The 16,559-nt window shown below is 35.8% G+C and overlaps 1 protein-coding gene across 1 annotated transcript in view; it reads left to right on the top strand.

Annotated features, from left to right (window-relative positions):
* Positions 1-16,559, top strand: part of stt3b (STT3 oligosaccharyltransferase complex catalytic subunit B) — a 44,252-nt gene that overhangs the window by 6,108 nt on the left and 21,585 nt on the right. The window contains exon 2 of the mRNA XM_051864451.1: positions 14,861-14,969. Within this exon, the coding sequence (XP_051720411.1) occupies positions 14,861-14,969 (109 nt within the window). The remainder of the gene's footprint in view (positions 1-14,860; positions 14,970-16,559) is intronic.

Here is a 16,559-nt window from a genome sequence, read left to right as displayed (position 1 = left end):
AGCCCATTTCCATTCACAGAGTTCATAAGACACACAGCATATTCTGAAATGGCACGACAATTTATTTAGCGTGATGCTACTTTTTTCCTCTGATGCTATTGCACACTTGGGCAAATCTGTTGGCATCTGTTAACGTTGAAGTGTTGTTTTTTTTTTTTTTTCTTCTTCTTTTTTTTTTTTCAATGTTAGAATAATTTCTCCTGTCCTTGCTTGTTTGAGCAGCCTAAAAGAAAATTGGCTCAACAAATTGTGTGAATTTGAGACCATTTGTTTGGCTGACCAATGGCAGATGGAAATAAAATCTGCGTTTTTGCCTTTCAAAAATGATTCCATTACCTTTTATTAATTATTTTATTCCTTTTACATTTTTAGATGTAGAAATATGTGAATAGGTGTGTATAACATTTGTCTATGCTATGAATGAGATAAATACATATATTTTTTTTTTTTTTTTTTTTTTTTTTTTTGGCTTGCCGCCGCTTTTCAGTCTGATCGTGTAATTTCTTCCAATCCTTTTCATAGTCTTTTCTGCCTTTTGTGCAATTGTGGAGCGTTCAAATGGTCTCTGATATAACCCACTGATTGCATTTTTAGAATTATATCTGTTCGTTTGTGCCATTTATTTAGCTGTGAATAAGACATTGGATTTTTTGTGATACATAGTGCTTACCTTTTGTTTGCTTGCACACAGGCGAGTGTCCTCTCAAGTGTGGCATTGACACCTCTCCGGCTATTGTGTGCTCTCGTTCAGTAATCTACTTTGACATGCAGGAGGAGTTTTTCTTTTTTGCTGGCAGGCGTGCATTGGCTCAGATTGATTTTCCAGCTCTGTTAGTCATATGAATGTTGAGAAGCTTTTAACTGCGTGAGAGTGCTCAAGTCCCTTTGTAGAGGTTGGGATGGAGGTCCCTCTGGGTTATTGGTTTCCTGGGCACAGATTTGGCCTAGTCTTGGATTTGAGCCCGCTGACACTCACCAGTGATTCAGCATACAAATATATATATTTTAATCTTCGGACAATGTGTAAGCATGCATCTAGAACTTCAAACATAGAAAACATGTAGCATGCTAAAATAAACAACACCTATATTTAAGATTTGCAGGCTTTTGAAACTTGATTTTTCCCTGTAGTTGCACCAGGTGTTTGGTTTTGTCTGAATGCTGGTTTCTAATATTGAAGGAAAAATTTATTCATCCTGTCTCTGTAAATACCACAATTTAAAAAAGCTTTGAGGCTGACTGTGCTCCATAAGTGTTTGGAAATTGTAAAAACTCAGAGCACCTTACTTTCAAATGCTTTGTTCAAACAGCTTTTTTTTCTGTTTCCAGCCAGAGGCTTCATTGATTTGAGAGCTCAAATGAGTAATTGTTTCATGTCCAGATAATTTCAGTGCAACACACACATACACACACACACTTTGGTTCTCTGGGTGTCTCATTTAGATCCAGCACACTGCCCCGAGCCTGCTCTGTCCTTTCTCATTTTTGGATTCTGGAGTGTTGTTTCCTGTTCTGCTTTTCTACTCTTAATTCCTCTAGTGTATTTTCTGTCTATCGTTTTCCTCTCACTTGCTTTAGCATGTGCACTTCTTTCACCTCTCTAAGGCAAATAACACAGCCTGCTATTAGGTCTGGAATGGAAGTCGAAATGTGTCGACCTGTAGAGATTTTTATGTGCTGTATATATTGTGGTAGGCATACTTTTGCTGCTATCAGTGGGCGGGAACCATTTACATTATTTACATGCAACAAAGAATCGGGGTGTTATGAAAAATTACAGAGAAGAACCTGAGCAAGCTAGGAAGAAGACAACTGTACTTAAGGCGTCACAGGCATAGGTTAACATATATTTATTAGTTATTTTACATCAGCTTCGAATGTGGCTCATTAAATCAGAACTTAAAAATATATATGCTAATATTAGTTTTTGTTTTTCTTAGATCAAGTGTTGCATAATGTTATGAGACATTCAATTCGTTATGAATTTATTTACTTGTACTAAATAAAAGGTAATCAAATTAGATTTAGTTATGCTTACTTAATGATTAATTAAATTTAAAAATATCAATGCAGTATTGAGGTAAAATATTGCCACATTTTGAAAGATATTTTTTTTTTTTTCCCCCTTCCCAACTCTTATATAAAATGGATCATACTGTGAAATGAGTTTGATCATGTTGCCCATATCTAACCCTTATGTTCTCTTTGCAGAAATAAGGGCAGCATTGCAAAGCTCATATTTCTGTTTTACCTTCCCCTATTTTCTTTGAATTCCTCTCTGCTCTCTTTATCCATATGGCATTATCCATCCACCCTTGCGTTAATTGAGCTTTCATCCTGTATCTCCCTGACCGCGGCTGCATTGTCTGTGACGGGCTTTCTGATCTGAAGAAGCATTTGAGTGCCACTTATCTCTGAGCTGCCTGTGGAGTTGAGCCGCTTTCTTGTATATCTGAATGAGATTCTACTTTTATTGGAGGATATGAGGAGAATTATAATGTTTCAGGGACCACAGGGCTCTTGTTTTCTCTGCCTGGCCTTGAATATAAGTCGTCCGATTAATTAGTCTCAAAAAGGAGGAAAAGATGCCAGGCACAGGTCATCTTTTTACCGCGCTTAGTGTAACCTTCTCCAAATATTGTAAAGAGTAGTGGGAAGTTGTCTGTTAATTAGGGTGGTTTAAAATGGCACCAGGTATTGTGGTAGTGTTGTACTCCACCTTTAGCTGTCTGGTTAGCATCCCTAATGCCACTGCAGCTCGATCCAGGTTTGTGACCTCTCCATATTTGTCTATTAGCCAGCTCATTAATATTACTACTTCCTGTTCAACTGAATGGAGAGTTCCCTTGTCTTTAACATTTCAGTAGCCACGTTTACATGTCATTCCGATTAAAATCATTCCGATTGAAAGATTCAGTGGACTGTTTACATGAGGCGTTATCTAATCCGATATGGTGTTTACATGTGCCGGCACTTTCAATCGGAATGACTTTGTGACATGCGCACATTAGCGTATGTCCTGTTTGCCGCCTTTTATTCCTGTCAACACAGAGTTCCATTATTTCTTATGCGTGCTATTTTTTTTTTTTTTTTTTTTTTTGTTAAGTGTTGCTCTTAACCAAGCAACAGCGTGAATTTGTAGCATATTACTGCTGGAAGGTATGAGGAAAAGATGGGTGCGGGAAGCTAACCTTTTTGGTGGCTCCCTCCTCCGAAAGCAGAAGCGTGTGGATGAAGGTCCGTAGTAATGGTACACTGAGTTCCTTCAGTGTGTTTAATAAATGTGTTGTTTCAGTTACTCCAGTTTGATTTTGCTGCCGTCATTTTGCATTCTGACGACCCCCGACCTCTTGACGTGATGTAGACGTGAAGTAATCGGTTTAACGCGTTTACATGGCAGAATTTTTATTTTGTTTGGTTTATAGAAAGGTTTATCCCACCCCTCTCAAACCGATTACAATTTCATTCGGTTTGGGCATTTTTATTCTGATTGAGGTGTTTATATGAAGCATTTTCATTCAGATTGGACTTTTAAACCGATTACAGTGCTCCATGTAAATGCACCTAGTGTTTGGCAGCCATAGTTGTCAGGTCATGGTAAGTTGACCTTCATGTCATTTGCTTTTGATTAGTCAAAAGTCTGATTGTGGTCTGTGTAGTAATAGAAATGGAGGGGTGGATGATGTATATAATAATGTCCTCCTTCTCCTCACACAGATAGAGATCAGTCTGAACAAAAACCATAGATTTTTTGAAGTCTCTACCGCAATCCCTTTTTCATATTCTTTTTTCTTCATTGGCTCAAGATGATTCGTTTAAAACTCGATTTTTCACCATTTACTGTTTTCCCACCATTTTGAATTTTCCGGGGGAAAAACAACTTTTTCAAACTCCTCCTAGGCCATTGCTCTGATTTTCACAAAAATTGAATTAGATCATCTTCAGACCATGGCGGGAGAAAAACATGGAATTCAAGTTGATTCATCAAACCGTTCTTGATTAACGTGCGAACCAGTTCTCCACAATGGGCGTGAGGCTATATCTTTGCAACATTTTAATGTATTCTGACCAAACTTGGTGTGTTATGACAACCATGACCTCTGGGAACCTGCACAGGTTCGGCACAGTGCCACCTACTGTTTACGAGATATAAAAAAAAAATTGCCTTTTTTTTTTTTTTACTTATAACTTCTGAACAGTTTGACCAAAAATCAAAAGACTGATCTCTTTAGATTTGGTGAAACATACCTATTGTAATCAAACTGGTCTTAATAGATTCCTTGAGTCATGCCAAGAACATGGATACCAATTTTGTCATAGTCGGCCCAACTTCTTGTCCACCATTTTGATTTTCTTTAAAAACTTCCTTTTTTTTTTTTTTTTTTTTAAACTCCTTCCAGATCGGACAAACGATTTTCACCAAATTCGAGTCAGATCATTTTCAGCCTATTCCGGCAAAAATGTATAGATTTTGTGACAATAGATGCTATTTTCGTATACTGCGTCAATGAATTCGTTGGCATAATGCCAAACTGTTTTTGAGGGTGTATCTCTGGAAAGATTTGACATTGACGCCAAACTTTGTGCGTAATTGTCACCCAACACTGACCACACCAGATCATTTTGGTGTCTGAGCCACCCATTTGTCAAAAGTAATAAGCAATGTCACGTTACAAGTGTATTGTATTGTATTTATGGTCTTTCAACTATTTTGCTTAATCTTCTCCAAATTCCTACTAATTTTTGCAGTTGGTCTCATGCACGCAGTCTTTTTTTATTTTTTTTTTATTATTCTGCCTCTGGTGCTTGCAGCTATATTTTTTAAGATGATGATGATGATAATAATAATAATAATAATAATAATAATAATAATAATAATAATAATTATTATTATTATTATTATTATTATTATTATTATTATTATTATTATTATTATTATTATTATATATTATTATTGTTATTGTTATTATATACATGTATTTATAATTTAACACTGTATAAAATCAAGTCAAACAAAAAGAGACTTTTATAATTTCCAGCTATTATTGCTTAACCTAATAAATTTATTGTAAAATGTTTTGTAAAGAATTTAATTTTTAATAAAAAAAAAAAAATACTAATTATTCTAACAAACAAAAATATGATGCATAAAAAGTATCCGTTTTGTGCCGAAACTGGTGAAAATTTTGGCAGAGCCCGTATAAATCTGAACTACTTGGCCAGCAGGAACAAAATCTTTGTTTTTGAGCCCTGCTCTATCTTTAACTGGTATATCGCCCACACCTAAATGGAAGTAAGGTTTTAGTTTCTTCTTTGCTTCTGTATCTGGCATAGTTGTGTCTGTAGCCTTCTCCCACTCAAGTTTCATTCATGCAGTGTCATCTCTGCTTGAGGTCAAAGTGGAGCAGTTAACACGGTCCAATTGACTGTGAAAACATGATTATGGGGGCAGTTCTTCTTTATTCCTTCATACTGTTGGAGTCTTTCAGCATCTCCTGCTTATTGAAAACCTGCTTGTGGTCCATGAGGTCGCTTGCAATGTAATGTTCCACCCTGCCCATTTCTTATGATGGTTATTCTTATGATAGTTCACAGCTGTAGAAACTCATGGATTTATAATGCTCAAACAAGGGGTGCAAGGTTGTTGTTGTTTTTGTGGCAAGAAATGTTATGAAATCAAGTTATATATTAAGGTTTCCTTACAATAACATTGTTGTTAAAGCAACTTGTTATATTTCAGATCTTTTGAAGGTGTATGATAGCTTTGTCATAACTATACTAAAAATTGAGGTTCTTTTTTACTGAGGTCTCAATCTTATCTTGTCAAGCTTTCATTTGCAAATTCGTTAATGTGAGCAAATAGTTTTTATAGTCTTTTCAAATAGTGTTTTCTTTACAAAGAATCAGTTGAATCAGTTCACAAATTTGAATGATTCATTCCTAAGTCTAGCTCTTGAGTTCAGTTCGACTTAAATTGCAGTCTTTACACAGAGATATTATATATTATGTTATATGTACCTGGTGTCAACAAGGCAAACTTTGTGCTTGCCAGTCATTGTGAATTTAATTTTTTTCTTTTTCTGCACCAGATAATTATCGGTGACAATTAAACATAGATATGGGATCATTAGCAATTTTCAGAGGAGTCTTACAGAGAAATCTAGTTAAGGAAAAACCTATCAGTCTCTGTGTCTAGTTAATGAAATGTAAAATTTGAAGTAGCACTGATTGCCTAATTATTGTAGACGGAGGTTTTCTAATCTGTCATCACACAGTGATATGCTAAATATTAATCGCGATGGTTTTTCGGCCCACTTGGGTAAAGTTATTTGCTCTGTGTGTGATGCACAATACGTCGCAGGCGTCTTTGTGTGCTGAAACGGAATGGGTTTTAATTAGGATGTGCTCACTTAGCTGAGCTGCTTTGCATTCACAGCACAAGCTTTCCCCCTTGCCAATTACGGGCCCTCAAAGTTATTCCAAAAGCATTTGATGTGCTTGTGTCAGGCGGGACGAACTCCTTGTCCTCATCCGGAAAACCTTCCGTATCGTTCCTCAAGGTTAATCAGTTCTTTTATGTTGGATTAAATCTCCAGGAAATGAACACAAAGGAAGTGAGATGTGAATTTGGCATTTGCTGTTTGGTTTTCCTCCTCCCATCAGCGATTAAAAAGATTAAAGTTTTTTCAGTATGAGGCATGATCAATGCTTAAATCATTCAGACTCATTGCTTTGACCAGACGTGCTTGATGTGTGAATTTGGATTCTTAAATATAATCAGGTGTTTCATGAGTTTCTGAAGCACAGTTTCTCCTTTAAAAAGAACAATCTCCAAATTTTATACAGCTGACTGATCTGTTGATCTAGCCAGTTCAGTTATGAAATCTTTTTCATCCTTTTTGTTTTTCTTTCAGAGTTCGGGTCAGTAATGGAGCCATTGATGCACAAGAATGTACTTGCATTTGGTTGTATTCTGAGCTTCATGCTTTTACTTGGATGAATTTGGTGACACTTCACAATAAGGTCCAGTTAGTTAATGTTAATGCATTAACTAACGTTACCGATGAGCAATGTTACATTTGCTAGCTCATGACCATTAAATAATATAAACGGATGCAACTGTTGATTTTAATAATGTATTAGTAATTTTTGTAATTGACATTAAGATTAATAATGCTTCAGATTTTTTTTTTTTTTTTTTTTTTTTTTTTTTTTTTTCCACTGTTAGTTCATGGTAACTAATGTAGTTAACTAATGTTAACAAATGGAACATTATTGTAAAGTGTTACCATAAATTCTTCTTGGCTTCTTAATAATACATCAATCATTATTAGTCTCATTTTCACTAACATTGTAAAACACCAGAAAGTCCAAAGATTAAAATCTGATGGATTACATCTTAAGTGATATGATGTATTGTGCTTTGTAAAGGTCAGAATTTATTTAAATTCATAAATAATTACTTGCAAATGTCACATTTGTAAATTGATTGTTATGCATTTTTTATTTCAGTTGGACAGGAAAATAAAGTGGCTGGAGTTAGCTGTGCAGTGACCAAAATAGCAATGCAGTGTCCAATGTCCAACTTCAATTCAATTCAAAATATATTTAACTTTAGTATTGTGATCTTGTGAACAGCCTTGACATTAAAACAATTGCCGGCCTATTGTATTGGGCAGAAATTTAATATCAGTGTAATATAACGAAGATAATTTACAGTCAGTTTTTAACAATTTGAGGACATTTTTGAATTTTAGTCCTTCTCTTTCACAGGATTGAGGATTCTGCAAAGCACCAGCACTCACTTTTACTCCCTGACATATTTAATGCACACAGAAGACAGCGCATCTCATTTAATAAACCATAACTCTTTTCCATATATTATTCAGCCATCAGACTTCTTTCTGCTGAGTTGCTCTGCCTAAAGCAGTCTTGCTTAGACAGACCCATTTTTAATGGAGCAGGTAAAAAGAGCAAACTTAGCTGAAACCCCATCACTCCTCCATCAAAACTCCAACCTGGCTCTAACTTGCAGTCTTCACTTTTTTTACAGAAGGATCCATGGATTCACGAAGCACCTGTATTGTTGAGGTTTGAGGTCTTTGCTTGGTTTTTTGATATCTGTTTTACACAGGCTGTATGAAGGATGCTGAAGTGCGGTACCAAAGTGGTGTACTTTCTCCACTGGGTGCTGACATGGTTTTGTTGGCATTTTCTTGTTGATGGTATAGTCCTTGTTTTGTTTTCTTCTGTAAATGCTGTCACAGGCCATGACATAAGCTTGTGGTGCAATTGAACCAGAATCTGATCTTAATGAGTTGGAGATGTGTGTTTGTTTGGGCTATACTGATTGAGGTCAGATACGTTGGCCCCACGGCCACCTTCAGAGCACATTAAAGCATAAAACCCTCTTTTAATTCTTTGAAGGGTGGAAGACTGCCTTATTAGATCACAGTAATTGGCTTTTTGAAGAGGAAAAAGGTTAGTGAAGGAATAAAAAGACTTAAGGAACATCCACAGACTGTTTATCTCTCAGGCTACATCTATTTTTGTCAACTAGAAAATAGGGATGTGCAAAACCTGTATTTTAAAAATCCACTTGTCTGTGGTTTGCCTGAACGTCTCCTTGACTAATAAGGAGCCCTGTGCAATAGGCTAGTTTTGGGTTCACCAGACCCAACGCGTTATTTGCATTCAAACAACAATAGATGCTACACAATTAAATTTAGAAAACAAGCAGCTTGGCAAAATTTTGGCAGAATAGTTGCTAAAGGATATCTACAGTTCTGTCCCAAAGGTTTTTTTTTATTTTTGTTTTATTTTCTCCCCTAATTCATGACCATTAGGATCATGGTTGGGCGTATTTTCTTAGGCTAATATTTTAATGCTAATTGGAGCATCACCACTAATAATTTACTTTTGGTCTAGTAGGTGACTATTGTCATCCATCCCTACTAGAAAAATAAATAACACTTAAAGTCAGCATGAAATGGACATTTGCCCTATCTATTTTCTAAATGCATGTTATTGATCTTATTGTGAAGGATTCATCCATGTATGTTTCTTTTATAATTATTTTTTTTATCTCCACATTTCGATAAAATATACATATCTCGATCTCGTGAAATGACAGACTTCTCTCTAGTAAAAATTTCCAGACTTATTTAACCCTGCCCCTTTCTTACAGTCGACTGCAAGCTTGCATTCAGATCTGCCTCCATCCACTCAACAACTGTTTTACTATTGTATGTCAGAATACAGAAGAAAATAACTTCCAATACATAACAGCTGTAAATGTTCTTTCAATGCAACTTGTAGAATTTTATTAAAATCCTTTGTAGATTTTTTATTTTATTTTTTTTATTAGCTTTTAGCCATGTAAGTTGGCCTGGATGTAACATTTAAGCTGTGCTTTATCCTGCTATTGTGCTGGTTTATATGGTAGTAAATTAAGGATGAGTTATTATTAGGATTGCTTAACAATTTTCCCCAGAGATTGTCATCTTCCATATTTGCAACCCTTTTCTTTTTCATCAATAGCGGGCTCCTATCTGCTCCAGATTCTAAGCTCCTTGTGCCTGCATCCTGATTAAATTGATGAAGGTGATACAGGCGTAATGTCAGCCATCAAATTTAATGACAACCCAGCCTGACGACTCTGTATAAATTACTACAATCATTTTTCCACAACCTCCATCTCAAAGGAATGCTTTGCAATTTGCGAAGTCTAAAATGTCTGAGTTTTGACCTTTGAGATGCACAAGGTGTGATGGGGTGGAGTAATCAGAAACCCAACAATTGAGTCCAGGCTAGCCCCTCAGTCTCATTATGATACCCTTAGTCACGGTGAGACATTTTAGATTTAATACGCTTGCTCTGTTGTTGATTTTTCTCTTCCTTTTTTTGTCCCATAATGCCTTATACCAGGTCCTTAATGACCACAGAGCGATTTGCAGTGACAATGTGGCCGGAAGTCATTTGTTTTCAATAATAGTTGGAGATTTGAAGTTCACTGCTGGAGACAGTGAAGCTTGCGCAATTTGTTGCCGCCTTTGGATACTTAATACAAATAAAAATGCCTTGTCAACCTCCCACAATATCAGCATCGGTGTGAACGCTCCTTTATGCTACAAGGTTGAGCTCTTTCAGGCTGAACAGGCAATTATTAGATTCCTAGCTTCATTTCTTACTCTGGTTATTCTAGCTTCAGTTGTATTTGCCAAGCAACAAGTTATTAACATGACCTTGCCTTTACTGCAGGCTTTAATAAACTCTGAATCAGTCCTGATACCTTTAATTGCTTAAATCTGTTCTACATTCTCAAAGTAGTGCTGCTTCTCACCTCTGGACTCTAGCCGTTTGGTCTACAAGAAACTTAAAAGTTTAAACAACCTTTATGTCTAGCGTTTTCAGACACGCTTTAAGCAGCAATTTCTGCCGTACCTTCTGCAGTGGCTGTTAATAAATGTTAGGTTGCTGCACTCCATTGAATGGGACCTTTTCAAAGCTCTGCATGTATGTCCACGCAGTGTGAAATTGAGTTTTATGAAGTGCGGAGTTCAAGAGTTGCCGGGAACGTCGAGCAGAACGTGTGTCACAGAGGTTAAACTGCAGAAGAAAGAAGTCTAGTTCACTGCTTGCATAAAGACATCTCAATGTATCCAGCTGATAATACAGTCACAAAATCTGATAGTCCTGCACATTGTCTGCTGAGATTACCCCACCTTAAAACGACATGGCTCAGTGTCACCCTGGGTCATTTCCGGGTGACTTCCCTGTGATTGTGTATCCTGGCGAAGAGTGTGCGGTCACAGATACATTAGGGTGTTTCTTCAATCATCTCATGATGGCTGCTTTTTATTAAAACTAATAGATTTGAATTTTTTTTTTTCCCTTATATTACAGGTTTCATATATTAGGTTATATTAAGGTTACATTACAGCAGTGTATTCTCCATGCCTTCATTTATTTTTGCTACATTTGGCTTTTGTTTCATCTTTGTTCCAGATCAGATGTTCTTCTGATCTGGTAATAACTTATTATTATTATTATTATTATTATTATTATTATTATTATGGATTTTTATGAATTGAATTTATAAATAAAAATGAAGAAAATCAGGGTTTTAAATGTCTGTCCCACAGTTGTGACATTTCCATTACAGGTTAGTTTACCAAGGAGACAATAGTGCCGTTGAAATATGAGACTAGTGTACGCTACCTTTAAAGATGTGGGGTCAGTGTATTTTTATTTTTTTTAAGAAATTAATACTTTTATTCAACAATGATGCATTAAGTTGATCAGAAGTGACAGTAAAAACATTTATAATGTTACAAAAGATTTCTATTTCAAATAAATGCTGTTCTTTTGAACTTTCTATTCATCAAAGAATCCTGAAATGTGTCCAAGTTTCTACAAAAATATTAAGCAGCACAATTGTTCTCAACAGTGATAATAATAAAAAATGTTTCTTGAGCACCATATCAGCATATTAGAATGATTTCTGAAGGATCATGTGACACTGAAGATGTAATGACTGCTGAAAATTTGGCTTTGCATCACAGGAATAAATTACATTTTAAAATACATTAAAATAGAAATGGTTGTTTTACATTTTTATGTCAACATTTCTGTTTTATTGTTTTTATCAAATACATGCAGTCTAGAATGCTTCTTTCAAAACTTACAAACTTACTTACAAAAAATGTCAAAATATTATTTAATTGTGTGTTTAGGATTCTAAAAATGTTAGCAAGACAAAGTTGGTGTTTTATTCCAAAAGTGTAATTTGTCAATATCGTTTCCACCACAGAATGCCATTAAACACAAATACATAATTTAATGATGATTTGACTTGCATCTTCTGTAATGCATTTGTTCACTTTCTGACACTTTTTATTGGATAAACTTTTTATTGACTTAACTAGTAAGAATGTAAAAAGTGTTTGAGAGTTTATTTTCTAAAAGTCCTCAGGGCCAAAAGTGCCCATAGTTGAAGAAACAACCATTAATGGAATAAGAATTCAACTCCTAGCAGTGTATAACCTCTTTAATGCAAGTCAGTTCACTCTATGGTCGTCTTCATAACAGCATCCCTGGGCCGCTATTCATGTAGGTAATAGGCATTAAAGTACAGAGTCTATTTGCTTGAATGGGAAAAGTCTCCAGAAGATTGCATTTCAATAATGTATTTCAAATCAGCAATAAAATCTGACAACAAGGGTATCATTTAGTTTTGCTGGTGTGTTCATGTTGTTTGCAATGTCCTTTCTGCAAGGAGTGCTCAGTGAATGCCAAAGACCCGGTTCAGATATCAGATTGTGATGGAGAGTTTGACCATGCCAGTAAAGGTTCTTGAATCTTTAGCCTCCCTAGAGAGGGAAGAAGGGTCGGAGAGGCGCGGGGATGGGAGCTAGCAGGTTGTGGTGTCAGTTAGCAGCCAGGGTCAGTGAAGCATGGTTTGTGTGCTTTAAAGGGGTCTTTAAATACACATGATTCACAGTTCTGCTGTTCCTCCTACTCAAGCGCCAGGTTGCCAGATTCTCTTGCAAGCGCCAAGTGTCTCTTGCCAGTGAGACGGCTGTATTATAAAATAGTAAGGACATTAATCTGATGGCAGGCCGTGTGCTGACACTTGCCATGCATGCAGAATCTGATTAAATAAATTCAGAAGTAATGCATTTCTATCCCAGTGGACACAATTTACTTGTATTAACAATAGCAGCAATCAGGAATTCACTGAAGCCGTAAACTTTCAATAAGAGAGCAGTATTCGATGGATCCTAGCCAGAGCTGATGCTATATTTTACGTGAATGAAAGTGAGCTGCGTCAGTTCCAATAGGTTGTGCTGTCTTGCGGTCCTGTGTAGGGATGTGCAAGACTAGTTGACATTGGAAATACTGGTCGTTTACTTTTCTCTTTTTTGAACAATCTTTAGCTTTAAATTGTTACAAAAGCTACGTTCAAATTACGGTCATGTTAATGTTACATTTTAAAATGTTATTTTGTAAAGTATCATGTCATTTTACCTCAGACCTTGCATCCATTCAAAATGTCCACTTGGAAGATGAGCAAGGTGAGGTAGTTTTTGACTAGAAAATGGAAAAGTTTTGTGTCTGCTTTGTTTAAACTGGCATATAACATTTGAGCTTGCTTATAGGTTTGTTATACCACCGGTTACTTGACAACAACAGATCCTAATGAATAGAATACCTGTTTGATTAATCCTGTTTGGTTCGGTTAAGTAGATTATTTCAAATAGATTGTTAATTTACACTTGTTTTGACTGTCTTTTGGGGGTTTGTTAGACTAGTAGACTACAAATTAGCCTGAATTTAGTCGTGCCGCACATCCCTAGTCCTATCCGTTTTTTTTTTTTTTTTTAAGGAAAGGTGTATTTTTAGTTTTGTGTTGGCTGAGCGATTGACTAGCATTCGATTGCCTATCTCTCTGAGCCTAATTTTCATTTACACAAATTAAAGCTACTGCGCTCTCATTGAAAGTTTACGGTTGTTAATTTTATTATGCAGTGAATAGAAATTGTATTTGCTCATTAGCCAGTGGTGGTCTTATTTATTTGCCATATTTGTTAAAATATCACCTGATTATTCTGGCTTCCTTTCAGCAGGGCTCATCCTGCATATATTAATGAACTCGTGCATTTCGGTGAACTTGGCTTTGCTTAGTCCTGGGCTTTTTCTGGGCTAAAAATGGCATGTTTAGTTTACTTTAAGCACGAAGCAATCGCACAGGGCTGTGCCTTGATTTTTATTGTGGATAAGGAGAGTTTTAAAGGCTATTTATCTTGTGTTGGTAATGAAAAGGTTCAGAACAACTACTCTGGAGTTTTGAGAGATAGCAGGACACAGTTTGCTGAACTTGGGCTGATAAAGGCATTAGAGAGGATTACACAGTTTAATTACAGCCATGTTCGTAGTGCTTTTGTTTGAGGTTTTTCTTAATCTGTTGTGCATCGAATTAATGGTTCTAAGTTAATAAAGACTATCAGGAAATGTATTCATTTGAGCATTTAGAGATTTTAAGGTGTATAAAAAAAGAAAATAAAGTGCTGAATAAATGTAAAAGTTTTTTTTTTTTTAATAAAGCATAACAATATTATTATTATTATTATTAATAATAATAATAATAATAATAATAATAATAATAATATTATTATATGCATAACATAATATATGCATGTGTATTTTTACAAAAATGTCGCTAAAAGTAACACATACATACTTGTGTACATAATTATATACATAAATATCACATACATAGATATACAAATAACAGCTTTTATTTATTTAATGTTATTTTCTTATGTGGGGCAGGGTAAATATTGGCAGGGTAAATCTGAACCCCACCCTTTTACCTTTCACCTAATTTTTACCTTTAAGTAATTTGTTCTTGCTGCAGAAAAACTTGCCTAAAGGACAAAGCAGCAAAAATCCTTGTTCAAGTATGCATGACTGATTGAACAGGTGTCTTCCTGTCTGTGTGCACTGAGAAACAGCGAGTCAACAAATCTTGTCCTTGAAAACACGTGTCCTTCAAGATTAAACAATTGAAACATTTAACCAAAACATATTTTTCCATCTCATTAAATAGTCCATATTTTAGTTAGTTAACCGTTTCAGTGCTTCCTAGTGGATGTTCTTGTTGTAGTCTTTGTGGTTTGGCACTGGTGGTAGTTGGCAGTTGAGTATCTATATGGAAAGATCTGTCATTTATGCAGTGTCTTAACACACAGCTCTGAACGCTGACATGCACCTCGTCTCACATGCCAGTGTTGATAAAATGCTGCCTTTTCTCATTAGAAGTGACACCACGTCCTTTTCTGTTCTTCTTTGTTTACAGGTTCAACTACAGATCAACTCATCATCTCACCACTAACGGCTTTTATGAGTTTCTCAACTGGTTTGACGAGAGGGCCTGGTACCCACTGGGCAGAATAGTGGGAGGCACGGTAAGTCTCTTTTTTTCCTTTACATTTTGTCTTTTATTTTTCTGATAACACTTAACAATAAGTTCTCATTCATTTCCATTGTTTAATGCTTTACCTAACATGATCTAGCATTTAAATCTTTAGCCGTCTTTAAAAGTCTTTACAAATTTGGTTGTTTTCAAGATTTTTAAAAGTCTTCTGTTGAACACAAAAGAAGATATTTTGAAGAATGTTGGTAACCAGACAGTTGACAGTAGCCATTGAATTGCATAGTATTTTTTTTCCTACTATGGAAGTCAACGGCTACCGTAAACTGCTTGATTACCAACATTCTTCAAAATATCAGCTTTTGTGTTCAACAGAAGTAAGAAACTCATACAGGTTTGAAACAACATGTGGGTGAGTAAATGACAAAACTTTTTGTTTGATTGAAATATTTTTGGGTGAACTATAAATATTTTTGGGTGAGTAAATGATGACTGACAATTTTCATTTTTGGGTGAACTATCCCCTTTTAAGTACTGATAACAAATGGAACCTGATTGTAAAGAGTGTTGTTTGTTTTTTTTTTTTTTTGTTTTTTTTTTTTTTTCCTTTTCATTTATTTCTTTTTTTCTTTCCTTTTCTTTTTTCATGATCCATGTTTGAAGCCTTTGTAAAATATACTCACATCTGAGCGGTACTTTTTTCACTATTTAAATACATTTTTATTTAACACAAATGATTCATCATTTGAGTCATATTTTAAGATCAATATATGTTAATCAAAAGGACTTTTAATCTATATGCATTAAAATAACAAGTGATTTCTGCCATTCACACCCCACCACCAAAGACTCTTTAAAATAAATCTATTATACTGTTTCTTTTCCCGATCCAGAAATACTACTACACAAATTATTTGTAGTTGAATGCTTGATGTCCACATTGTTGTCGCTGCATTCTTATGCCAAAGGTTTGCATTCTATGCAGTCACTTGTGAGTCCTCACAAACAGCATGAAATAATTGTCAGCTCATTCCAAACTTTGCGATTGGCTCAAACTCTTTGACAGCAGACCTCTTACATCATAGCACTCTGACCTTGTTTCACGAACAGTTATTGCTGCAGCGTTGTTCACATAAAGCATCAATACAGAACTTTTCCAGTAATGCTACGGCTCTGCAAATTGCTAGTTCTGTTTTGTCTGCAATTCGACAATGGTTCTTGTTAACCCATAACCTCTATATGATAAAAATGCAGTTAAATTCATGCCAAAGGCTGTTTGTGTGCAAGCTCCTATGGACAGACAGCCTCCAGATGATTTCTTCTTAAAAACAGCATCTTTCGTCCCTAAATAAGGCCAACCCCTTTAACACTCCCTGTCACTGAGAAGCACAGTGCTGCTGAACCTAATGAGCTGGCTGGAGAAAGTTTGGCTAACGTTTGGCATCTGACAGCTCTGGTGTTGGAGCTGTAGGGGGGCTGCAGGAGGCAGGGAACAGCATTTGTTGTTGTATACAGTTCAAGCAGTCGTTATACGGCCTTTAGAGCAGGCTGGTCTGTTCCCAGCACAGCCTGCAGACTCGCTTGAGAGATGAAAAAAGAGAGCGTGGGATTGTGGAGGTAAAGG

The sequence above is a fragment of the Ctenopharyngodon idella genome, chromosome 16 (assembly GCF_019924925.1).
Source record: "Ctenopharyngodon idella isolate HZGC_01 chromosome 16, HZGC01, whole genome shotgun sequence".
NCBI classification, from domain to species: Eukaryota; Metazoa; Chordata; class Actinopteri; order Cypriniformes; family Xenocyprididae; genus Ctenopharyngodon; species Ctenopharyngodon idella.
Note: the sequence above shows the minus strand (reverse complement) of the source record. Positions and strands in the feature narration are given on the sequence as shown.